Below are 22,219 nucleotides of genomic sequence, written 5' to 3' on the forward strand. Positions count from 1 at the left end.
ACTTCCGGTTGCTCACCAACCCCTCCCATTGCTGGCTCTCTGGGAAGCCACATCTCTATGATCCCTCGTGTTCGCCAGAGGAGGCGAGAACCGCAGAGCTTCTGGGCCCCTGGTTTTCATTTCTCCCACAGAACTGGTGGGATTCGTTGCATTCCAGACTTGAAGGATGCATAGGTGAATAACGTGGCCCGGGCCCTCAGGACGCTTGTTACCTCCTAAATGAGTTGTACCTACTATCTTAGCTTGTACGACCTGGACTTCTACATAGAAGGTCATGGCTCTTGAGTACGCTATGCTTGGGAGAGGTCCATAGGCGGTAGTTCTGAAATCAATCTAGTATCTCCTAGCCTTAGAAGTGGTTGGGAAGCAGAACAAAATGTAACTGAGGCCCTTCCCAATCCAAGAGATTGTACAGATACTTCTTTTTGGGGTACTGGAAAATAATGGAAATAGTTACTACACAGGTGAAGGGATCATTTCTCAACATTAAATTCTTTGAGTCAAATATTAAAAGCTTTTGAAACCATATGCTAATCATTTACTCATTTGTGGAACATAAGGAATAGCAGGGAGATCGGTAGGAGAAGGAAGGGAAGATTGAAGGGGGGGGTAAACAGAAGGGGGAATGAACCACGAGAGACCATGGACTCTGGGAAACAAACTGAGGGTTTCAGAGGGGAGGGGGAAGAGGGGATGGGCTAGCCCAGTGATGGGTATTAAAGAGGGCACGCATTGCATGGAGCACTGGGTGTTATACGCAAACAATGAATCATGGAACACTACATCAAAAACTAAGGATGTACTATATGGTGACTAACATAACATAATAAAAAATTTTTTAGATAAATAAAAGCAGCTTTTGCTTGTTACCTGAAAAATATGCCATCTGTGCTCTATACCACAGTCACCTCTGCCGACCTGTGATTTTTGTGCAATTCTTGAGGAATGGTTCTATCCATCCTGACAGCCTTCCATTTGTAGTGTGCACTATGACAACTCAGTCTGTTTTGTTTCAGGGCTTTCTCTACCAGCCAGGTCTTAGGTACTGCCTGGAAAAAGTGGGTGAGAATAACACCCCCAAGAGCAACCTTAAAAGAATGACAAATAACAATTGGTGCATAAAATGCCCAAGCATCCTGTGCTTTGACAAGAAAATTCTCAGCTACGTCCTACTTGGATCCTTAGGGGGCCCCTAGTGAGATTGAGCCTTAGTTGCTCACAGTAGAATCACTCAATAATTCACACTTTATTGGCTTGTCCTTTATTGCCTGTCTTGTTCTGCCTGCTGTCTCCTCCCTTCTGCTTCCTGGGATCACCTCCCAAATAACTTACCTACTCCTAAGGACTTGTGTCAGGCTCTGCTTTTGGAGAAACCTAAACTTACAATCAACATTTTATATTCAAATAAGAGTGTGTCCTTCCACGATGCCCAATTTTGTAAACACTCATGTATCAGTCTGATTGGAGACTAATTATCTTATTCCAGAGGGTCCAGGAGCCAATTCTTTAACCTCTAAGTTAGATAGGACTTTACACAGGGACACATATTATCAAGCTTTATTAATACATTTCATCCTCCTGAATGATACAATAACGAGGAAAAGAAGCATCCCTGGTCAAAGAGGGGTCTATGGTTAAAATTTCTTACCACTATGAGAAGGGATCCAAGCCGAACCAGGTAGAAGAGACAGTGAGAAACAGGTCCTCGTGGAGAATCCACCTCGATGGATGGCATTCTGGGAGCCCCAAGAACAGAAATAAATGAATACTTACCCCAGTGTTGCACTGTGAATGTAACTTAGTTGCTCCATATATACATGTTTTCTCTCTACTCTTTTCACTGCTGTTCAGCTGTGAGGAAGAATTTTCTGTCCCCCTCATAGCTTCTTCAATTTCTGTTCCATCATATTTTATTTGCTGTGTCTCCTAATGGCTTAGCTTCTTTCCATACATCATTCCACCTTCAGTTCCTGCTTTTAACTGTCTTGTTTTTGCCCTACTCCTAATTCAGAATTTCCATAGAGAGGTACTCCTGTTGGCTCAGCCATTAAATATCATCTCTGGGCAGAGCTTTGTCTGCACTACCCCCCCACCCCGCCATAGCAGAGGATGATATTTAACCTAGAGGTAAGCTACACATGGGTCTAGTGCCTGTCTCTGATTCAATCTCCTGTGGTCCATTACAGAATAAGTAGGGTCACTTGGCAAAAAATATGGTTACCTCAGCTTCCCCCTCAGCTAAAACTGGGTCAGGGAAGCCTCCTGGAAAAGGCCTTTTGGCAAAGCAGTTTCTGTGATTGACTAGGCGAGGACAGTAGTCAACTGTGGAGAAGGTGGGCTTATATAGTCAGGGACACAGACATCTTCAACTTCTCACATACTAAAACGGTATGATAGTTTATGGCCCTGGTTAAAACTAGATTGAAAGGAATCAACATTTTCATGTTTAGTAATCATGACTATGATTACTCTGTCATCTTGCATATTTGACTTGAAGTGCTTGCCACCTCTTTGTCTCCCCAACATCTTCTCTGAGAGCTATGGTACCATAATATGTCATGGTTGCAAAGGACCTTAGAGTTAATCATTTTACCAAGGATCTTACTTCTGTAATATAACACCACAAACTTGTCTCTTCCTTTTCAATTGCCCCTCTAGTTTGACTGTGATGGTTCAACATTTGTCTGTCCTGATATCTCTTCTACTCCCCTAAATTGATCAACTTTCCCCTTTCTATTTTTTTCTGTCCCTGAAGAAAAAAAAAAAGAGCTGTTTCCAATTCCCCATCCTGTTCTCAATGTGTCACTTCGTTCCTTACCCATAATGTGAAGGTTTTTGTTTTTGTTTAGAGGTTTAGGTTTCTTGGTGATCCTGTTTCCACCACAGGACAACACTTAGTAAAAGTCGTTTTCTTCTTTCTTTTCACACTAGATGGGAACAGGATGCGGAGTTCAGAGTTGACTTCAAAGAAGGAAATTTCTAAAAGATCAGAATCATCTAATTGTACATCAGGAGGACTCTGTGAGGTGGTTCCTGGGGGATCAGAAGCTAGATGCCTATAAAAGCCAACCCTCACATGAAGAAGGAAGTAGACTGGAAAGCGATTTCTTGGAAGTAATAGGCAAGGAATCTTAAAAACACACAAAAGTGTGGATGTGCTGAATATAAGGAACTTTGGGAACATCCTAATATGTCCTTCTGAACATCAAGGAGTTCTGAAGGTGTAGAAATTCTATCCATTTGGTGAATGTGGCAAATCTATTAAGTAGAGCTCACCCCTCATTGGGCATTAAAGAATCCACACTGAAGAGAAGCCCTATGAATGTAATGAGTGTGGTAAAACCATCAGGCAGAACTTTCCACTCAATGTATTTTTTTACCTCAGACATTGTAATTTTCATGTCTAGCAGTTCAATTTGAGTCTTTTTTTATTTCTTGTATGTCTGAAAGTTTAATCTTTCCTCTGGGTTTTTGATTACATGATATATAATTATAACTTTTAATATCCTTGTTGGTTGATTCTAACACCTGTATCAGTTCTGGGTCAGCTTTGATTGATTTTGTGTGTCTGTAAATATAGGCTGTATTTCCTATTTGTTTGCATGCCTGGTAATAAGCGTATGCCAGATATTTTTAATTTTACTTTGTTACCTGGATATATTTTGTTCCTAAAAATATTCTTGAGCTTTTTTTTAAAGAGTGATGCAGTTAAGTTACATTAGGGTCAGAGAACATACTTTATTATTTCAATCCATTTAAAAGTATTGAAGTTTGTTTTATGGCCTACTATATGGTCTATCCTGGAGAATGTTCTGTGTCCACTTGAGAGAAATGTATATTATGTTGCTCTTAGGTAGAGTGTCCTAGAGACGTATGTTAGGTCTCTTTGGATAAAGCGTTCAAGTCCTCAATTTCTTTGTTGATCTTCTCTGATTTTTCTATCCACTCTTGAAAATAGAGTATTGGTGTTTCCAGCTATTGTTGAATTGAAATGTCTATTTCTCCTTTCATTCCTATTTTTCCTTCATATATTTTGGGAGTCTTTTATTAGATGGATATATAACTGTTTTATCTTCCTGATGGATTAACTCATCTTTCCATATCATTATGAGATGTACCTCTTCATCTCTAATAACATTTTTCCTGTTTCAAAGTCTATTTTGTCTGATATTAGCATAACCAATCCAGCTTTCTTATGGTTGCTCTTTGCATGATAGATATTTTTCTATCCTTTTACAGTTAATCTATTTGTATCTTTGAACCTAAACGGTGTCTTCTGTAGAAATATATATATTGTTTCTTTATCCAATCCGATCTCTCTTCTTTTTTATTTGATTGCTTAACCCATTCACATTCAATGTCATTATTGGTGTGTTCTAGGTGTTTATCCAAAGGATACAAAAATAGTGATTCAAAGGGGCACATGCATCATCATGTTTATAGCAGCAATGTCCACAATAGCCAAAATATGGAAAGAGCCCAGATGTCCATCAACAGATGAATGGATAAAGAAGTGCTGTGTGTGTAGTATGTATATATACATATATTATGGAACATTACTCAGTCATCAAAAAGAATGAAATCTTGCCATTTGCAGCAATATGGATTGAACTAGAGGGTATTATGCTAAACAAAAGAAGTCAGTCAGAGAAAGACAAATACCATATGATTTCACTCATATGTGGAATTTAAGAAACAAAACAGATGAACATAGGGGAAGGGAAAGAAAAATAAAATAAGATGAAAACAGAGAGGGAAGCAAACCATACAGGCTCTTAACTGTAGGAAACAAACAGGGTTGTTGGAGGGGAGGAGGGTGGGGGGATGGGGTAATTGGGTGATGGGCATTAAGGAAGGTACTTGATGTAATGAGCACTGGGTGTTATATGCAACTGATGAATCACTAAACTTTACCTCTGAAACTAATAATACAGTATATGTTAACTAAATTGAATTTAAATTAAGAAATGTTTAATGTCATTATTGGTATAGTTCGTTTATATTTGCCATTTTACCTTTTATTTTTCATACATCTCATGTCTTGTTTCTCTTGTCCCCCTTTACTTCTTTCATTTGCATTAAGTGAATATTCTAATATGTTAATTCCCTTAGTGATTTTTTTCATTGCATATTTTATATTATTACTTAGTGGTTGTTCTTTATATCTTGAGTTATGAGAATCTACTTCAGATTTACAGTAACTTCCAGTGAGATACAGAACTCCTGTGTAGCTCCTGCCCACATAGCTTTATTTCCTTCCCCCCCTTTTGTGCTATTGTTTTTTTTTTTTTAAGATTTTATTTATTTATTTGACAGAGAGAGACAGCCAGCGAGAGAGGGAACACAAGCAGGGGGTGTGGGAGAGAAGAAGCAGGCTCCCAGCGGAGGAACCCGGTGCAGGGCTCGATCCTAGGACCCTGGGATCATGCCCTGAGCCGAAGGCAGACGCTTAACGACTGAGCCACTCAGGTTCCCCTGTGCTATTGTTATAATTATTACTTTGTGTAATTTTATGTCTTTTAAAGAATCTGAAAGATAACAAGTGTATCTTATGGACCTACCCAGGGTGGGTGAGTACATCTTAAATGACAAATCCACTCTGAACACTGCAATCTAAGCCTTTAAATTCTTTCCTCTAAATTAAAGAAAGAAAGGTTGGACATTTCCATTTCATTCATGGGGGGCGGGGGGTATCTTTTGGTTTGTGTTTCAGACAGTCAACCAAACTGTTAGAACTCCTAACTCCCACAACTTACCAATTCAAATGCTAATCTCTTCTGGAAATAACCTCAGACGCACCCAGAAACATCACTATCTGGCATCTCTTAGCTCAGTCAAGTTTAATATAAAGTTAACCGTCACAACAATTTATCCCTTTAACTGGTGTAGAATCTCACCTAGCAGATAGCATCTCTTTCAATCCCAATATTGGTACTTTGTCTCTTCTATAATCTTGCTGGAGGTTTATCAATTTTATTGATTTTTCTAAAGTTTTGGAAGTTAAAAAAAAAAGTACAGTGAGTTCCTGCGTATCTCTCACCCAGTTTCCCCCACTGGTCACAGCTTGCATAACTAGAGCACAATATCAATTCAACCAGGAGAGTGGATGGTACAATCTACAGAGCTTATTGAGATTTCACCAGTTTTGCATACACTAATTTGTGGGCATATAATTCTATGCAATTTTCTCTCTTTTTGTTATTAACTATAACTTTGTTTTGTTATTTTAATGATTGCTTTGGGATTTATAGTATGTATCTTTATTAGTCTACTTTCAAGTGACATTATATCACTTTCTGTATACTAGTGGTTTTCAATTTGCTTAGTAGTGGTTCTCCCCTGGGGGCAATACCTAGAGATATTCTTGAAACACCAGCATCTAGTGGGTAGAAGCCATGGATGCTGCTAAATGTCCTATAATGCACAGGACAGCCCATCACAACAGCCCAAAATGTAAGACGGGGCACCTAGCTGACTCAATTGGAAGAATGTGCAGCTCTTCATCTCAGGATGGTGAGTTCGAGCCCCACACTGGAGATTACTTAAATAAACTTTTAAAAACATGTAAGACAAAGGTTGGAAAAAAATCATTATTTCCATCTGATGTCATTTTTCTTCTTCCTGAAGGCCTTACTTTAACACTTTTTGTGGTGAAGTTCTGCTACTGATTAATTCTTTTAGGTTTTTCTCTTTTTAAGATTTTATTTATTTGAGATAGAGCCAGAGAGAGTGAGAGAGAGAAACATGAGCACTGTGAGGGACAGAGGGAGAAACAGACTCCCTGCTGAGCAGGGAGCCAGATTCGGGGCTTGATCCGGGACTCCAGGATCATGACCTGAGCCGAAGGCAGACACTTAACTGACTGAGCCACGCAGGCACCCCTCTTTAAGCATTTTAATGTCTGAAGATGTGTCTTGGTTTGTGCTTGAATGATGTAGTGACTGGTCTAGAATTCCAGGATGGCAGGTTTTTCTCTCAGTACTTTAAAGACTGCTTCACTGTCTTCATGCTTGCATGGAGTACAAAGGGAAATCTGTTGTTATCCCTATTTTCTTCCTTTGCACGTTTTTTCCTCTGGCTGTTTTTATAATTTTCTTTTCTTGACTGGTTTTGAGCAATTTGTGATGTACCTTGGAGTAGTTTTCTTCAGATTTATTCTAGGCTTATTGGTCTCCACTACTGAGGCAAGCCCCTTCTGAGTACTTCACCCAATGCACAAAGGAATTGCATTTTCTGTCTGACTTGTGGGAAGACACTATTCCTGGCCTTGCTTTTGTGCCTGGAACTGTTCACTCAAATCCTTTGGAATGTTTTTCCCACCCTGTCCTTAGATAAGGTTCCTCATATCATGTGCCCGTCAGTACTCTGCTGAATATCCTGGGGGAAGCGGGAACCATTCACAGATACCCAGAAATCTCTGTGTAGTTCTCTCTCCTCCACTGCTATCCTGTGAACCCTACCTGCCTTGGTCTCCTTGGATTCTCAGCTCTCTCTTCAAGAATTTCACCAGACTCCACTTGGCTCCTCTTCCCTATGCTCCTGCCTGAGGATTTTTTTAAGGCAATAAACTGGGGCACATAAGGGCTCACTTCACTTGTTTCTATCTATCAGGGATCCTTGTTTTTTGTTGTTGATATCAATGTGTTAAAAATCATTGTTTCATATATTTTGTCCGGGATTTTCATTTCAGGCAGGAATGTAATTCTGGTCTCTCTAATTCTAATACAGCCAGAAGAGGAAGTCTCTCCTTCAGTATTACTCATGTCTAAGTATTTTCTCATTTTCATTAAGTTTTCTTCAACCCATGAATTATTTAGAAATGTTGTGTTTTATTTCCAAATGTATGCGGTTTTATTAGTTAATTTCTATTCAAACTGCGTTATGATCAGTGTAGAGGACATTTTGTTGCACTGTCTGGATTTCCCTGGATTGGCCCCTTGCCTTCCACGCACTAGAGGGGCCCTCAGCTGTCAGTTCTCTCCAGGAACTGTCCTCAGCTGAAGAAGTCGACCTCACCCAAGATCATGGTTCCCTTTAGGGTCGTGTGATGGAGCTTGTATTCAGTGACTGGTTGATGAAGGGGTATAAGGGCCCAGGCCTCTCACGTATGGTCTACACGGTCCTGAAAGAACAGCCCGGTCTGACTTCTCCTACTACTAATCTGGTGTTTTCCCTGCACTATAGGTGTTTATCCCAAAAACACTCTCCAATAAATTTGCTGTTATCCTTTGTCTATGCTAAAACAATTAGATAACTCAGTTTTTAAAAATTTGTTAAGTTTTAAATAACTGTTCCATGAATACTTGCAAATGTGCATACCTAATTTTATATAACTTTCTTGGTTTAGTGTTTCCCAAATTTGAACCCCAAATTACTCATGAGTAATAATTATTAGTAAGACTTTTATTTTCCACTTAAAGCCCGTGACAAATCTCACAAAAGCTTCATTGATGTACAGCTCCTCTGCTCCCAGATGACTTTTTTCTAATGCATGCTTTCACTGAGGGTATAGCCCTAGAACATCTGGGCTTCTTATGGAAATCTCACTTCTAATTTTCCACCTCTTACAAGCCCATGGATTCAAAACCTGCCCTTGCAGCAGATAAAATCTATGTCCCCAGTATCACCAAACTGCCTCTCAGCACCCAAGGTATCACCACCCACTTACCTTGCTGGCTTCCACCTCCTCTTCATTTTAGGCTCTGTGTGTTTATTTTATCTTCTCAAAAGCCCTTTAAAAGGATGTTTAAATTTTACCCAGAATTTCCAGGTTGTTTTGTAGCCAAAGGGCTTTACAATTACCTAGTCTGCCATACTGTTCTATTATACCTTTTAAAGACATGAATCTCCGCTCAATTCTGCGGTAAAACAAACACTGCAAATATGACAGCATTTTATTGCACACTCTGTAAACTGGTTGCTAATTTGTCATGATTATACAAACTTTAGTATATGTCTCAATAATTTTGTAATTTATAGGTTCTTCTGAGGGAAAAATGGACAATCATCACAGTAGTCATGTAAAGAGTCAAGGATCCTAGTGAAAAATTTTCTTCAATTCCCACTGCAAAAGTATTGTTTTATATAGATCCCTGGACCCTGGTCCAGATTTGGTGGGCTTCAGAAATTGATCCGTACATGTGCTATTACCTCTTGTGGTTCCCAAATTTGGAGTCTACTGGTCTTAGTTTCAGAGGCTGGTTACAGCTTTTGCATGTCTACAACCCCTGTGGTCAAATTGTGCCATATGCATTTAAATGGTCAGTGGGAAGAGTGGGAACTAGTCAGGTCCTTATCTATGTTGCCCAGAAAGGAGTCTGCCATCTCCTTTATACCACTCACAAACCTACTTTCTGGAGCAGAAACAGACGTCAGGGAACATGGCTGATTTCATATAGCCATCTGAGGTCTACATATAGTAAAGATGTGAAACACAGACAGGGCCAGAGAAAGGAGCTGGGACAATGAACTGGCTGTCCAAGTCCTCTAAGGAAATTACAGGACACTTTCTACTGGCTAGAGAGCTCTAGTTTATGTAGTAGGAGTATGAAAATAACAAGCTTCAGGTTGCATTTAAATCAGAAATAAGCCAAATCACTTCATTCCAAAAACAGGTGCCTAAAGAAAAGCAAACTGAAATGTTTTCTTCCACTCTGAACAAAGGAAGAAACAAGAAAAAAAATTCAGTGATATAACAAGTAAATAACAACAGATTTATTGGAGGAATTATAACTATGTCCTGCAAAAACAGTTTTATAACATCAGAAGTGATTAAAGACAGTCTAGTTTCTGAAAACAATCTAACAATACGAGCATACTATTTATTTATATCAAATGGAATTATCTCTATTCAATGGAAAAATTAAAAAAAAAGAAGTCTGTTACTGAGGATACAGAACTGAAATGAAATTTACTCTTATGGGATTTAAATGCAACAGAATTATTCAGCTATTTAAAGCCCTTTTTGGTTTTGATTATCTTCTCAGTTCCAAGTAAGAACGAATACAATACACACCATCAATAAAAAATATCTCTAAACCTAGGGAGACACTCTTCTCTCTATGCAGAATTCTTTGTCTTTCATATTTCCCTTTAATCAAGGCATATAAAATGAGATTTTATTTCACACTATCTCAACTAAAAGGAGACATATATATTTCTATTCCACACAAGAGCAATTCTACACAACCAGGATGTCTATGGCTAAAAATATCACCTCTTCATATTCCTCCAGGATATTCAGAGTACTAAAAACATAAAAGAATACATGTGAGTGCACAGGAAGCCAGTAGGTAACAAAAACAGGGATGGGTAATACAAAGTAGTCTAGCGATGCATATTTCAAAAGAGCTGGGTTTTTGACGGAGAATAGAGAAAAAAATGGTGATAAAGACATGTAAATGGGTTGAGAGAGACAAAAACTAACAATTGAGGGGCTGCAGAGGAAGCACTGCTATTAAGGAACAACCAGGCTTCCATTAGCACAGGAAGCTGGAAAAAACACAAAGAGACCCTGAATCCAGAGTGCATCTCAGAAAGGCGTGTAAGTATGGTAAGAACTGCATAATTAAACTCTGACTGAAGTTAACAGCTGGTAGTCTTGAAAAAGTCCCTGGAGGAAGGTGGATAACCAGTTCAAATTATATTGCAGAATGTTTATCTGAAAGGGCATGGGGACCACTTATCAGCATTTACTCTTGAAGCTCAAGACAAGTATCAGCCTAGAAAATGGGTGAGGGTCTATTATCTTGCCTGGGGCAAGATATGTGAAGATCTGTATTCAGATTGCTGGGTTTAGATGATACAGTATCCTTCCAGAAGGTATTACAAAATCTTTTAAGATGAAAAAGAAAGCCTATTTGAAAGAAGAATCTCAGATACTATGAGACCGTGATAGGAAAATGTCAGAGAATACCTGCTTAGCAACATAGGAAGTATCAACAACTCTGGTTGGTAATAATAAATGCTCAAAAAATGACCTCTGACAGGCATACAAGAAGCCAACTGCCTGTTTTCTTAGTTTTGGCCACTAGTAGACATTAGTCACGGGGAGTTTCCACATAAGTAATCAGCAGGTGAGGGTGGCTGGCATGACAAAAGGCATGGAATACCAATTACAAACACCTCTCTTAATTTTAAAAGGACACGTGACAAGGGAAAAATGATGGAAGGACCCTTACTGCTACAGTAGTGTAACCCACTGCCACATGTGGATTACCTACCCTTGTGTCCACCCAGACTATTGGGGAAGTGCCTACCCAACAGTCCTATCCCCAAATGCAGCAAACTTTTTGAATAACCATGCAAAGAGACTATTACATCCCAAAGCTGAATGTAAGCCACTATCCTATCAAAACAGGATAAAACCAAACAATCCCTTTTCACACAACTATACCCTTCACAACCTTCTGCTTCTTTGTCTCCAGTAACAGCAAGGAAGAAATATATAATTCTTTTTTTTAAGATTTTATTTATTTATTTGACAGAGATAGAGACAGCTAGCGAGAGAGGGAACACAAGCAGGGGGAGTGGGAGAGGAAGAAGCAGGCTCATAGCGGAGGAGCCCGATGTGGGGCTCGATCCCAGAACGCCGGGATCACGCCCTGAGCTGAAGGCAGACACTTAACCGCTGTGCCACCCAGGTGCCCCAAGAAATATATAATTCTTAAAACTAAATTACAAGATGCAGAGCTAAACCATAAATTGAACTCAGAGAAGACAGATAGTATCTTCCTTATGAAATCATGATCAAATAATTATCCAGATACAACTACCTTTCATAGAGGTGTCTACTCAGGAGAGTCCCAACCGGTCTCCCACTCACATATAGAACTGCCATGGTGGGCGGAGGCACTTTGGTATAATGAAGAAAGCATGGACTTAAAACTCGGATCTGAGTTCAGATCCTAGCTCCAATCGCTAACTAGTCAGTCACCTAACCTCACTGAGACTCAATTTTCTTGTACAAATGTTATAAGAATTGAATGGGATAATAATCACTACATGCATAAGACAAATGGCATTAGGCTTAGGGATTCACTGTATATGAAGAAAGAGAGGTGACTTACCAATGGGCAGATTCTAAGTGTTCCCAGACGGATTTTGAGCTAAGTACTGAGAAGTTTAAAACACTGGTTGAAAATGGGCTAAGGTCTTCTCAAAGGGCTGGACATAAAGAAAGGCAGAGGAAGCCAGTGAGCACCTGCTGCACTGAGCGCACAGCATCCCTCCCTTTTCCTCGATGATAAAAGGGAGAAAGCAAACAGATCAGAAAGCCTCAGCTCTCCTCACTTCCTGACTCTCAAAGAGCGTGTGAAGAGAAGAAGCTTCCAGTTGTGGCCAACATCTTACAACCGGGAGGCTGCAAACCATGAAAGCCAATATGCTGACAATCATGGAGCTAAGACTTCAGTTCGATGATTGCTCAGTGGCCAAACCAAATTTGCCACTGCTTACCTCTAAACTTCCCCATAAGTAAAAAAATCAATGTTCGTAAGGTTTAAGCTACAAGTACTTGATATTGTGTTCATTATACCTGAAAATGTCCTAAATGCCACCTTAGCTTAGGTAAAACTTTTCCTGAATCACTCTAAGAGCTTGGAAACACTGCTCCAATGTCCCATGCTTGAACTATTTTCATTTACTATGTGCCAGCCTTGTCACACAATATATGCATTATCTCATTAAATCCTCACGACCCTGTGAGGTAAGCAGTTACTCCCTTTTTACAGATAAGTATAAGGCTCAGTGCAGTTAAGTGACTTGTACAAAACTGACAAGCTAGTGCATGGCACATCTGGGATCAGAACACATTACCTCTGATCCCAAAGTCTGCACTTTAAGCTACTGAACTGTACATGAGAAGGCAGAGTCTTCCCCTTGTTTTAGATTATGCTGACTACATCTTTACAGGTTATGCATCTGCAATTGTTTCAATTTCATAAGGGGTTATTTTTTATGGTTTTGTAGATCTATATTGAAAAGATGAAGTCTCTAGTACCTGCAGACCCTTCTACAACTGTGGGAGAGGAGAATGTAGTAAAGTTTTGTTGTTCTTTTAACCTAAGAGTTAAAAAAAGTCCCCTTATTTTAAAACTGCAAAAGACCAACGACTGGTGTTTATTATTTAATAAACAGGAAACAGGCCGTAAAAGGAAGTGACCTGCTCATGCTTCCACTGCTACCAAGTGCCAGTATTAGGGTGGAATCCCATGAGTCTAGGGTCCATGTTCTACGTGCCTTTCATAATGCTGCTGAGTGAAAATGAGCATGTACTCACTGCATTTAAAAAATACTGTACTTCTTTCCTGAATATAAAAGTAGTACATTCTTGTTGTAGAAAATCTAAAAAGCATAGAAAAGTATAGAGAAAATAGAAATCACTTATAATCCTATCACCCAATGATAATCACCATCAATGTTTTGGTTTGGTATTATTTCATTTCCATTTTTCTCCTATAGGTAAATGTTTTTTAAAAATTTGGATCAAATTTGTTTTTTCTTTATCTTCCATTTTTTACAAATAATTTCCCCCATGGCATTAAATAGTCTTTAAAAATGTTTATAATGGCTGCAAAACCATCATGTAGATAGACCATCATTCATTTAAACCCCATACTACTGAAAATCTAGTTCTCTTCCTTCAGTTATATATAACAGTTATATATAACAGAGGGATATCCCTCTGTTAATCTTTGTCTGCTTCTGGTTACTTTCCCTGTATAGAGTCTTAGAAATTGAATTAAGGTTGAGAATAATGAAAAATTGTTTTTCCAAAAAGTAGCAATTAGGCCTAGTATCAACAATATGTTATTTATGATGTTTCTTTCTCCTCATTATGTTTTCTCTGGTGTTGAAGAAGCTGTGAGCTATAACGATAGGCTTTCCCACACTCACTACATTTATAGGGTTTCTCCTTAGTGTGGGTTCTCAAATGTAGAATAACTTGAGAAGTCTGCCTGAAGGTTTTTCCACATTCATTACATTTATAGGGTTTCTCTCCCGTGTGAACTCTCTGATGATCAACAAGGTTTCGATTAGAAGTAAAAGCTTTCCCACATTCATTACATTTGTAAGGTTTCTCTCTACGGTGAAGTCTCTGATGTTCACTAAGTGTCTTCCTTAAAATGAAAGCTTTTCCACACTCATCACACTCGTAAGGCTTCTCCCCTGTGTGAATTCTCTGATGGTCCATAATCTTTGTATTAGAAACACATGTTTTCCCACACTCCTTACATTTGTAAACTGTTTTCCCTTTGTGCATTCTTTGATGCTGAGTAAGGTTTGAACTACGGCTAAAGGCTTTCCCACACTCGATACAAGTGTAGGGCTTCTCCCCAGTGTGAACTCTATGATGTGAAATAAGACCTGAACTCCGACTAAAGGCTTTCCCACACTCCTTACATTTATAAGTTTTCTCCCCACTATGGATTCCCTGGTGCCGAATAAGGTGTGACTTACCACTGAAAGATTTCCCACATTCACTGCATGTGTAGGGCTTCAGTCCAGTGTGGATTCTCCGATGAACAACAAGGTTGGAGCTATGACTGAAGGCTTTTCCACACTCCTTACACTTATAGGGTTTCTCTCCTGTGTGGATTCTCTCATGTACTGTAAGATTTGCACTCTGACTAAAGGCTTTCCCACACTCAGTACATACATACTGTTTCTTCTCAGCCTGAATTCTCATGTTTGTTGCAGGATCCAAGCACTGACTACCATCTTTTTCAGACTCTTGCTCACTCACTTCTGTAAGTGTTTTATTGTCTTTAACTGTCTTATGCCTGAAGCCCCTTGCCTTTCTCCTCATTTTCTCTTGCTTGAAGCATCACAGTGGCCTGTTGAATCTTCTCTTTCTCTTCAGAGGAGCTTTCTAAATTTTGACTTCCCTGGCAACACCTCTGTGGAGTTGTCTTGAAAGTGTGAGGTTCTGATTTTTCAGGAATGATACTTTGGAATCAACACCTCCTCAGTCCCAATTCCACCATCTGACAGAAGAAACAGAAATTGAACATGTCACCTACTCTCTATCCAAAGATAACCAGCATGTGGTATACTACAGGGTCTCATAAGGAAGAGGAAGTGTTCAAAGACAGGGGGAACTGATCAAAATAAGATGAGAAAAATAAGGGTAGACCCAGAGGCCAAGGTAAGGGCTTAGGGAAAGATAGGAGGGGAACCCAACAGGTCCAGCATCAGGATAAGCAATGAGTAATATAAAATCCACCCTGGTTTCCTCCTGTCTCACACTCTACTCCCAGAATTAGAGCCATCAAACTCCTCATCTGGTCCCTAGAAAAAATGAACTGAAAGATTCTTAGTTCAGTAGCTCTTCAAAAGAGGTTGGCTTTTAGTTCTTGCTGACCTATTCCCCTAATACCAATGATACAATGGCTGGCACAAATTAGATGTTCAAAAATTGTTTCATAGATCAGTAACTGGGATTGTCTTAGGGTATGACTAAGATTTCATCTTTTGCTCTAAGTCCAGGTATGAGGCCCCTGTCTACATCTCTGTTCTTAAGCCCTGTCTTAATAAGGGATAACACTGTTCTTCCAGTACCAGAGCCTATTGGAGCCTAGTCACACCATAGCCTATTCTGTAGGGATTGCTCTGTAACTGGATTCAGCCGCATGCACTCATTCAGTCTGTCTGCTTCTCACCAAGCTATCACTGTAACAAGCTATCACCCAATCTACTATGCAAACCTGAGAGGCTGAGTTGGGGAATAGGGCTAGCTAAAGCATGGTAGGGTAAGGCCATGGTCTCATAAGACTTTGCATGGTATAATGGTTAAGTATCTAACATTGGCAAAAGCGTGAAAGTAGATGACAGCAGCAACCGAAAGGGGTCAATACATGAAACTGATGTCAGGAAAAAGTAGGAACTTCCCAATGGGCTTGACATGGAAGTTGGGATATATAGGTAACTCCAGCATACCTCAAATCTGGAGGGGCTTGGGGTCATAAAAGAAAAAGAAAGATGACTCCATGATACTAGTGCAATAATTAATATTCCTTTTACTATGTTCCTCTTCAAACTTGTCGATATTTATAGTATACATGGTTACAAATATACGATAGATATAATTTTGCATCCTACCATATGTAATTTTCCACACTGCTATTTAGTCATCATAAGATCACTTTATGACTCTATAATACACTACCAATTGAATTCATTACAATTTACCTATAATTTTGCTAGTGTTAGATGTTTTTGTTGATCCCTGTGGTTTAACCACTTCAATAATGTTATCATAATCACTTTACAGTTTTCTTCCTACTGAAATATATTCGTAGGATAAAAGTTCCACAAAGGAGTTATTGGGTCAGAGGGAATTAAATTGTTTTGCAGTACTGGCTATCGCTTTTCAAAAGAGTTTGACCAGTTTCCACTGTCCCACCGCTTTTTGGTAAGCTGAGTCACACTCTCTGAAGGAGAAGCATGTCCAATGGTGAGTGCTCAAGACCAGCAAGAAAGGAAGAGAACTCCCAACTGAGGTTAGAGTTCATATTTCAGGAATATAGATGCCACGGATGCCATACAGGGACACGTACATACAAATCTGTGCTCAAGATATAAAGGGGAGGCAGAGAAAGCAGTGGTAGGGGGGTGGATTCTTGCCAGAATTCTGAAGCAAACTCACATGCAGCTGTTGCTACCTCTCCTAATCAAAGAGGAGGAAACTCAGTGAGAAGCCAGGGGACGGCAGAGCAGAGTAGAACAGTAAGTGAAGCCATTTCCAGAGTTCTCTGAGAAAGCTGATGGTTCTTTCTGAGTTTCTTTTCCATTTGCAATCTTCTCTGAAACTCTTTCCTTCATACATGTCTTAAAGTAGTAATTATTGAGCATTCTACTCTGTACACATTTCTGCTTTAGATCTAACAGGGAAAATTTTAAAAAGCATTATAACAGAAAAGTAGAAAATAACTATTTGTGGTATGAATGAATGAATGGATGAACAGGTGGGTAAATTTATATATTTATATATAAAGGCCTCTCATTTTGCTAACAAATTGTCTTCTGCTAACTTGTATTATTTTAAAAATATTTTTATAGTATTTCTTATGAAAAGTTGGGAAATGACTTTAGAGGATCCCCATAATTACTAGAACAAAACATTTTAGAGATTCAGAAGGAGACAATGCCTTGAAGCCAGCCCCAGCATGTCTCATTTCTAGGCATGACTGATCTAAATCTTCTCAGCCAGCTACTGTAGTAACTATTCTATTGTTAAAGGCTACTATGGAAAAGATCAGTCTCGTGGCTTTCAAGAAAGAGGTGTCTGAACTGCTAATAGCCAGGTAGTTACACGGCTCTGTCACAAAGCAATAAACACCATTATTGAATGTAAAAAAATAAATAAATAAAATAAAGCATTGTTACATACTGAATGTGTCCCCCCGCCCCCACCAAATTCATCTGTTGAAGCTCTAACCCCCAATGTGACTGTATTTGAAGACGTGACCTTTAAGGAGGTAACTAAGGTTAAATGACATCATAAGGGCTTGATCTGATAGGATTAGTGTGTCCTTATAAGAAGACATAAGAGAGAGCTCACTTTTGCTTCCACTCCTGGCTCCCCTCCCCACAACAAACTGAGGACAGCCATATAAGCACACAACAAGAATGTGGCCATCTATTAGCCAGGAAGAGTCCTCAACAGAAACTGAATCAGGTAGTCACCTTGATCTTGGACTTCCAGGCTCCAGAACTGTGAAAAAAGGTATATCTGTTGTTTACACTGCCCAGTCTGTGGGATTTTGCTATGGGCAGCCTGAGCACACCAATACAAGCGTGAAGTATCACACCTACCTTTAGGGAGCTTACAGTGGAATAAATGGTGAAAAACGAGGAGACCACATTAAGATTTACAAAGTACCCAATCAGGAGGTGAAGGGTGCTAGGGAAGGGAGCAATTACTGGGACCAGGAATGCTTGGGGAAAGGTGCTTTAAGAAGGCAAACTTTTGGCTGAGCCCAGGACATGAAGGAAGTGTTTCCTCAAAAAGAAGCTTGTGGGGGAGGGAAAGGAAAAAAAAAAAAAAAAAGCTTGCACAGGGCCAGTGTACTCAGAAATAAGTGGGAGATTACACTATCACATAGCTTCATGATGGTGGGGATTTTGTCCATTTTGTTTACCTTTGTCTCCCCAGCATTGAGCACAGTTCCAAGCATATAGTAGGCACCAAAAAAAATTCTTCTGAATGAACAAATGAAAGAATTAAGTTCCCTGAAGTGATATGAGCCAGAACACTGAAATTATGCGGCAGAGAAGGATATAATTTGATGGTCAATGGGTAACAAGTATCAACCATCCTGCTTTTCTTTCCCCATCTACACTCTTTTCTACCTTGCTGTTCTCCTCTCTCACTCTCACTTGTCAAGAATACAGTTTCCAGCATCATTCCAGCATGATCAACAGTAGCCCCCTTAACTCACAAAAATATTCCAGTCTGGACAATATATTTCACATCATCCTACCTAAAAGTGAAATTAGGAAAAGAACACTTTAGGGTATAATATTGTATATCAACTACACTTCAATTAAACGTATTTAAAAAAAAAAAGATTTAGGAAGATTAGCCCAGATGGATTAGAGGTGAAAAAAAAAGAATGGAGGAAGGGAAATGAGTTGGGAGACAACTTTAGGAATGCAGTATGGGTGACCATTAGAGGGTCTTCCACTTTCAAGGTGTCCAATAAATGTTTGTTGAATGAATGAACAAATGAATGAGATAGTGAGACCCTAGTCCAGGATAATGATAGGAAAGAGAACAATGAAATCCAGCAATTTCCAGGAAAGCATACACTTGTATTAGACTGGATACAGAGGATGAATGAAAGAAAGTATTCAAGGTTATCAGATCCAGGCCTGAATATCAACAATGGTAATGTCACTAAGAAAGATGAAGATGTAGGAAAACACTTTGGATGAGAAGAGGAAGAATATGTCAGGAATGCAAATTTGAGAAAAAGACAGAGGGGACAAAGGAAGTTGTGCAAAAGTATAAGCTCACTGAGATAGAGATTTTGGTTAGAAGAGCAGGAAGGGAGAAAGAGAAATGCACAAGGATGTGCCATAAGGTGGTTGTGGGGGACCTGAGAAGGAAGCAAGACTTATTAGAAGATCAGGGAGGGGGGAGGGGGGGTAATCAGAAGGAGGAATAAAGCATGAGAGACTATGGACTATGAGAAACAAACTGAGGGCTTCAGAGGGGAGGGGGGTGGGGGAATGGGATAGGCTGGTGATGGGTAGTAAGGAGGGCACGTACTGCATGGTGCACTGGGTGTTATACGCAACTAATGAATCATCGAGCCTTACATCAAAAACCAGGGATGACATAATATAATAAAAAATATTATTATATAAAAAAAAAAAAAAGGGAAGATCAGGGAGGGCCAGTCTGAGGAGAGGTTGGTCTAGAGGAAATCTGACTACTTGGTCCTCTGCCTGATTAGATGGGAAATTCCCTCAGAAAACCTGGAAGAATTCCCAGGCACTAGGAGAGAAGGTGAACTCTTGGCTGGAGAAGTAAAAGGAGGGACAGATGAGATCATAGGGCCAGCAGGACACTAGGGATATCCAAACTATGAATAAAAGCATAATCTCAGAGACAAATGGCAAATGGATTAGAACAAATGAGGCCCCACAAATCTCTGAGACTGATGGGTGAGTGTTCTGATCTTAGGACCACCGTTCACTTCAGGCTGTGAGAAACTCATAAAGGGCAGAGTCCTATCCCCAGAAAGAGAGAGAAAGAAGTTTTACCTTGGGAGGTTGTATTCCTTTATCTCACCAGCATCACCTGCCTGTTCAGGTTTCTGTGATCAGTAGTCACATGGTCCGTGGTTACTGATTAGCTGCAACGGAGTGAGGAGTAAGAGGGAATACCTGCAAAATTCCAGACACAGATGAAGGAAATATAAAAATTGAAAGAAAAAAAAAAAAAAGAACTGGGAGGAAATACCAGGAGACTACGTGACCTCAGGAAGCAAAAGGCCTATGCCTTAAGCATAAAACAAAGCCTGACATCGTAACAAAGGCAGATAGATTTGACCATACAGAAATTTCTGTACTTCAGAAAACCACTGTAACGAATCTGTAATATAAACTAGGGTTGCCTTATACTAGAATTAATTGGGTGTATGCTTGTGTCACAAGTACACATTAAGCTCTAAGCCCCCGAGAGCAAGGCCCATGGTATTCATGGGTGCAATTCCACAAAGTACCTAGCACAGAGAGAGCTCAGTAATTGAAACGTTAAACAAGTTCAAGGTTCTAATTCTGTCTGGGTGTACAAATGATAAGAACTGCACCCTTTACACGTGACCACCACACCCCTCCTCCGCTTGGTCATCCCTTTTGACTTCATATTGTTTGAACACCATGACAGTGTATTTACAGTCTTGGCAATGCTGTCTCCACAGGGCCGTCCAGGGGCCCTAATTCGAGATTGACTTAGTCTAACTACTCAGAGATTCTCAGAATGTCAGAGATGGAAAGAATCACCCAGATCTCCCAGTGTCTTCTATCAAAATATTGTGATGGGGAAACCAACTTAGAAGAAAGCTGCAACTCAATTCCAAGTCTCCTGACACCCAAATTTGAGTTCAACTATATTACCTTTCCTCCTATCCCCAAACTGTACTCCTCAAGGTCCAGAGGCCCCACTCCCACTTCTCTGCTTCTCTCCTCCTTAATAAATAGCCAGGTATTAGGGAGGGCACGTATTGCATGGCATATACAGCACTGGGTGTTATATGCAAGTAATGAATCATGGAACTTTACATCAAAAACTAGGGATGTACTGTATGGTAACTAACATAATATAATAAAAAATATTATTAAAATAAATGAACAAATAAATAAATAGCCATCCAGAAATGCTCCCTCTTTCAGCCATGGTCCCCTTCCTCTAGTCAGCAGGATTCCTGTTCCCAGATAACTAATTTCACAGTATAGGTCTCACCTGCCCAGCACAGCCTCACTCCAAAGGATCTGCCCAGCACAAATCCTGCCTGATCTCTTCCTTGGGTTTGGTGAGGAAGTTCCTAACGGGGTGTTGTATCGCTGTAAACAGATAGAAATGATTGAGTTCTCTGAGAGCTCAAATCCAAGCAGACACTGAGGACAGCGTCCCATCCCTGGACAGCTCCCTTCCTACACAACTATGAAAAGAAAGGATGATCATTCCCTTTCTGAAGATGAGGAAATGCAGCTCCCAGAGACTGAATGACTTGCCAAAGGTTGTAAGCTGGTGAGACAAATCTTGTGTCTGAAGGTAATCCTCATTCCATCAAACTACAGCTGCTTCTTTTCACCTGCTCTGTTTGATATCTAAAAGTCTCCATATTCTTAACTGCAAAATGCATTCCAACTGCAATCCTGCTTTCCAGCCAAAGCTTGCAGGGAGCAGGGAGATGAGAAGGGAACTTTGTTCAGTCAAGTATCTTTAGAGAGGAAAAACTAAGTCTTTAAAGGGAGGATGAAAGGTGAATGTTTTCTTGTTTCTTTGTTTCTTTTTAACGATTACCTAGTTCTTAGGACTACTAGCCCTCAAAATCTGTTTTGCGTTTTCAACCCCTCCAGATTCCCAGACTCGGCTTCTAGCCCTTCAAGCTTTTCCATTTATTTTCTACCAGAAAATACTTCTGCTTTGTACACACTGTAACCCTACGACCTAGCACTTAGTAGTAGGTGCTCGATAAGTATTGAATGAATGAATGAATGAATGAATGAATGAATGAATGAGCAACCTCCTGCAAAACTCTGTTCCTCACTGGGAACACAGCGGGGATTTGGACTCGTGATCCGATTCAAGCTGGGGTTGTGCAGTCCTTTGAGCCCAGCTGGGATCCGGACTGCTGTTACCAGTGTGGCCTGCCGGGCTAGGGGCGGGGATGACAAAGTTCTATAACCACCATCAGCGCGATCAGAGCGAGCAGCTACGCGATGTGGGAGACGAGACCCCAGACAAAGGGATAGCACCGAACGAGGGAAGGGGAAGCCCTCAACTACCCCTAGAGACCTCCTTCCCGTTGCCGCAGCGGGCTACGCTGAAGAAGGCCTGGGTTCCGGCCGGCGTCGCCCACCCTCTCCCAGAACACGGACCGAACCCCCACGCCAGGCTGCCACATACCCCTCATCGAAAGCGCCCGACCCACATCTTTGAACACAGCGGAGAAGGAACTGCGTCACCGACGCCCCACTAACT

The 22,219-nt window shown here is 40.2% G+C and overlaps 1 protein-coding gene across 1 annotated transcript; it reads right to left on the reverse strand.

Moving 5' to 3' along the window:
• Positions 1-13,610: 13,610 nt before the first annotated feature.
• ZNF660 (zinc finger protein 660) lies at positions 13,611-21,075 on the reverse strand. The gene is made up of 3 exons (XM_008697794.2): positions 20,975-21,075; positions 19,774-19,896; positions 13,611-14,987 (listed from the first exon to the last, which is right to left on the reverse strand). The coding sequence occupies exon 3, from the start codon at positions 14,807-14,809 to the stop codon at positions 13,814-13,816; it is 996 nt and encodes a 331-aa protein (XP_008696016.1). The 5' UTR covers positions 14,810-14,987; positions 19,774-19,896; positions 20,975-21,075; the 3' UTR covers positions 13,611-13,813.
• Between the last annotated feature and the right edge of the window lie 1,144 nt (positions 21,076-22,219).

This window comes from Ursus maritimus, unplaced genomic scaffold (genome assembly GCF_017311325.1).
Source record: "Ursus maritimus isolate PB19 unplaced genomic scaffold, ASM1731132v1 scaffold_14, whole genome shotgun sequence".
Lineage (NCBI taxonomy): Eukaryota > Metazoa > Chordata > Mammalia > Carnivora > Ursidae > Ursus > Ursus maritimus.

Excerpts from the sequence above, each read along its gene's own strand:
- ZNF660 (XM_008697794.2), bottom strand. The coding sequence starts at position 14,809 with ATGAGGAGAAAGGCAAGGGGCTTCAGGCATAAGACAGTTAAAGACAAT.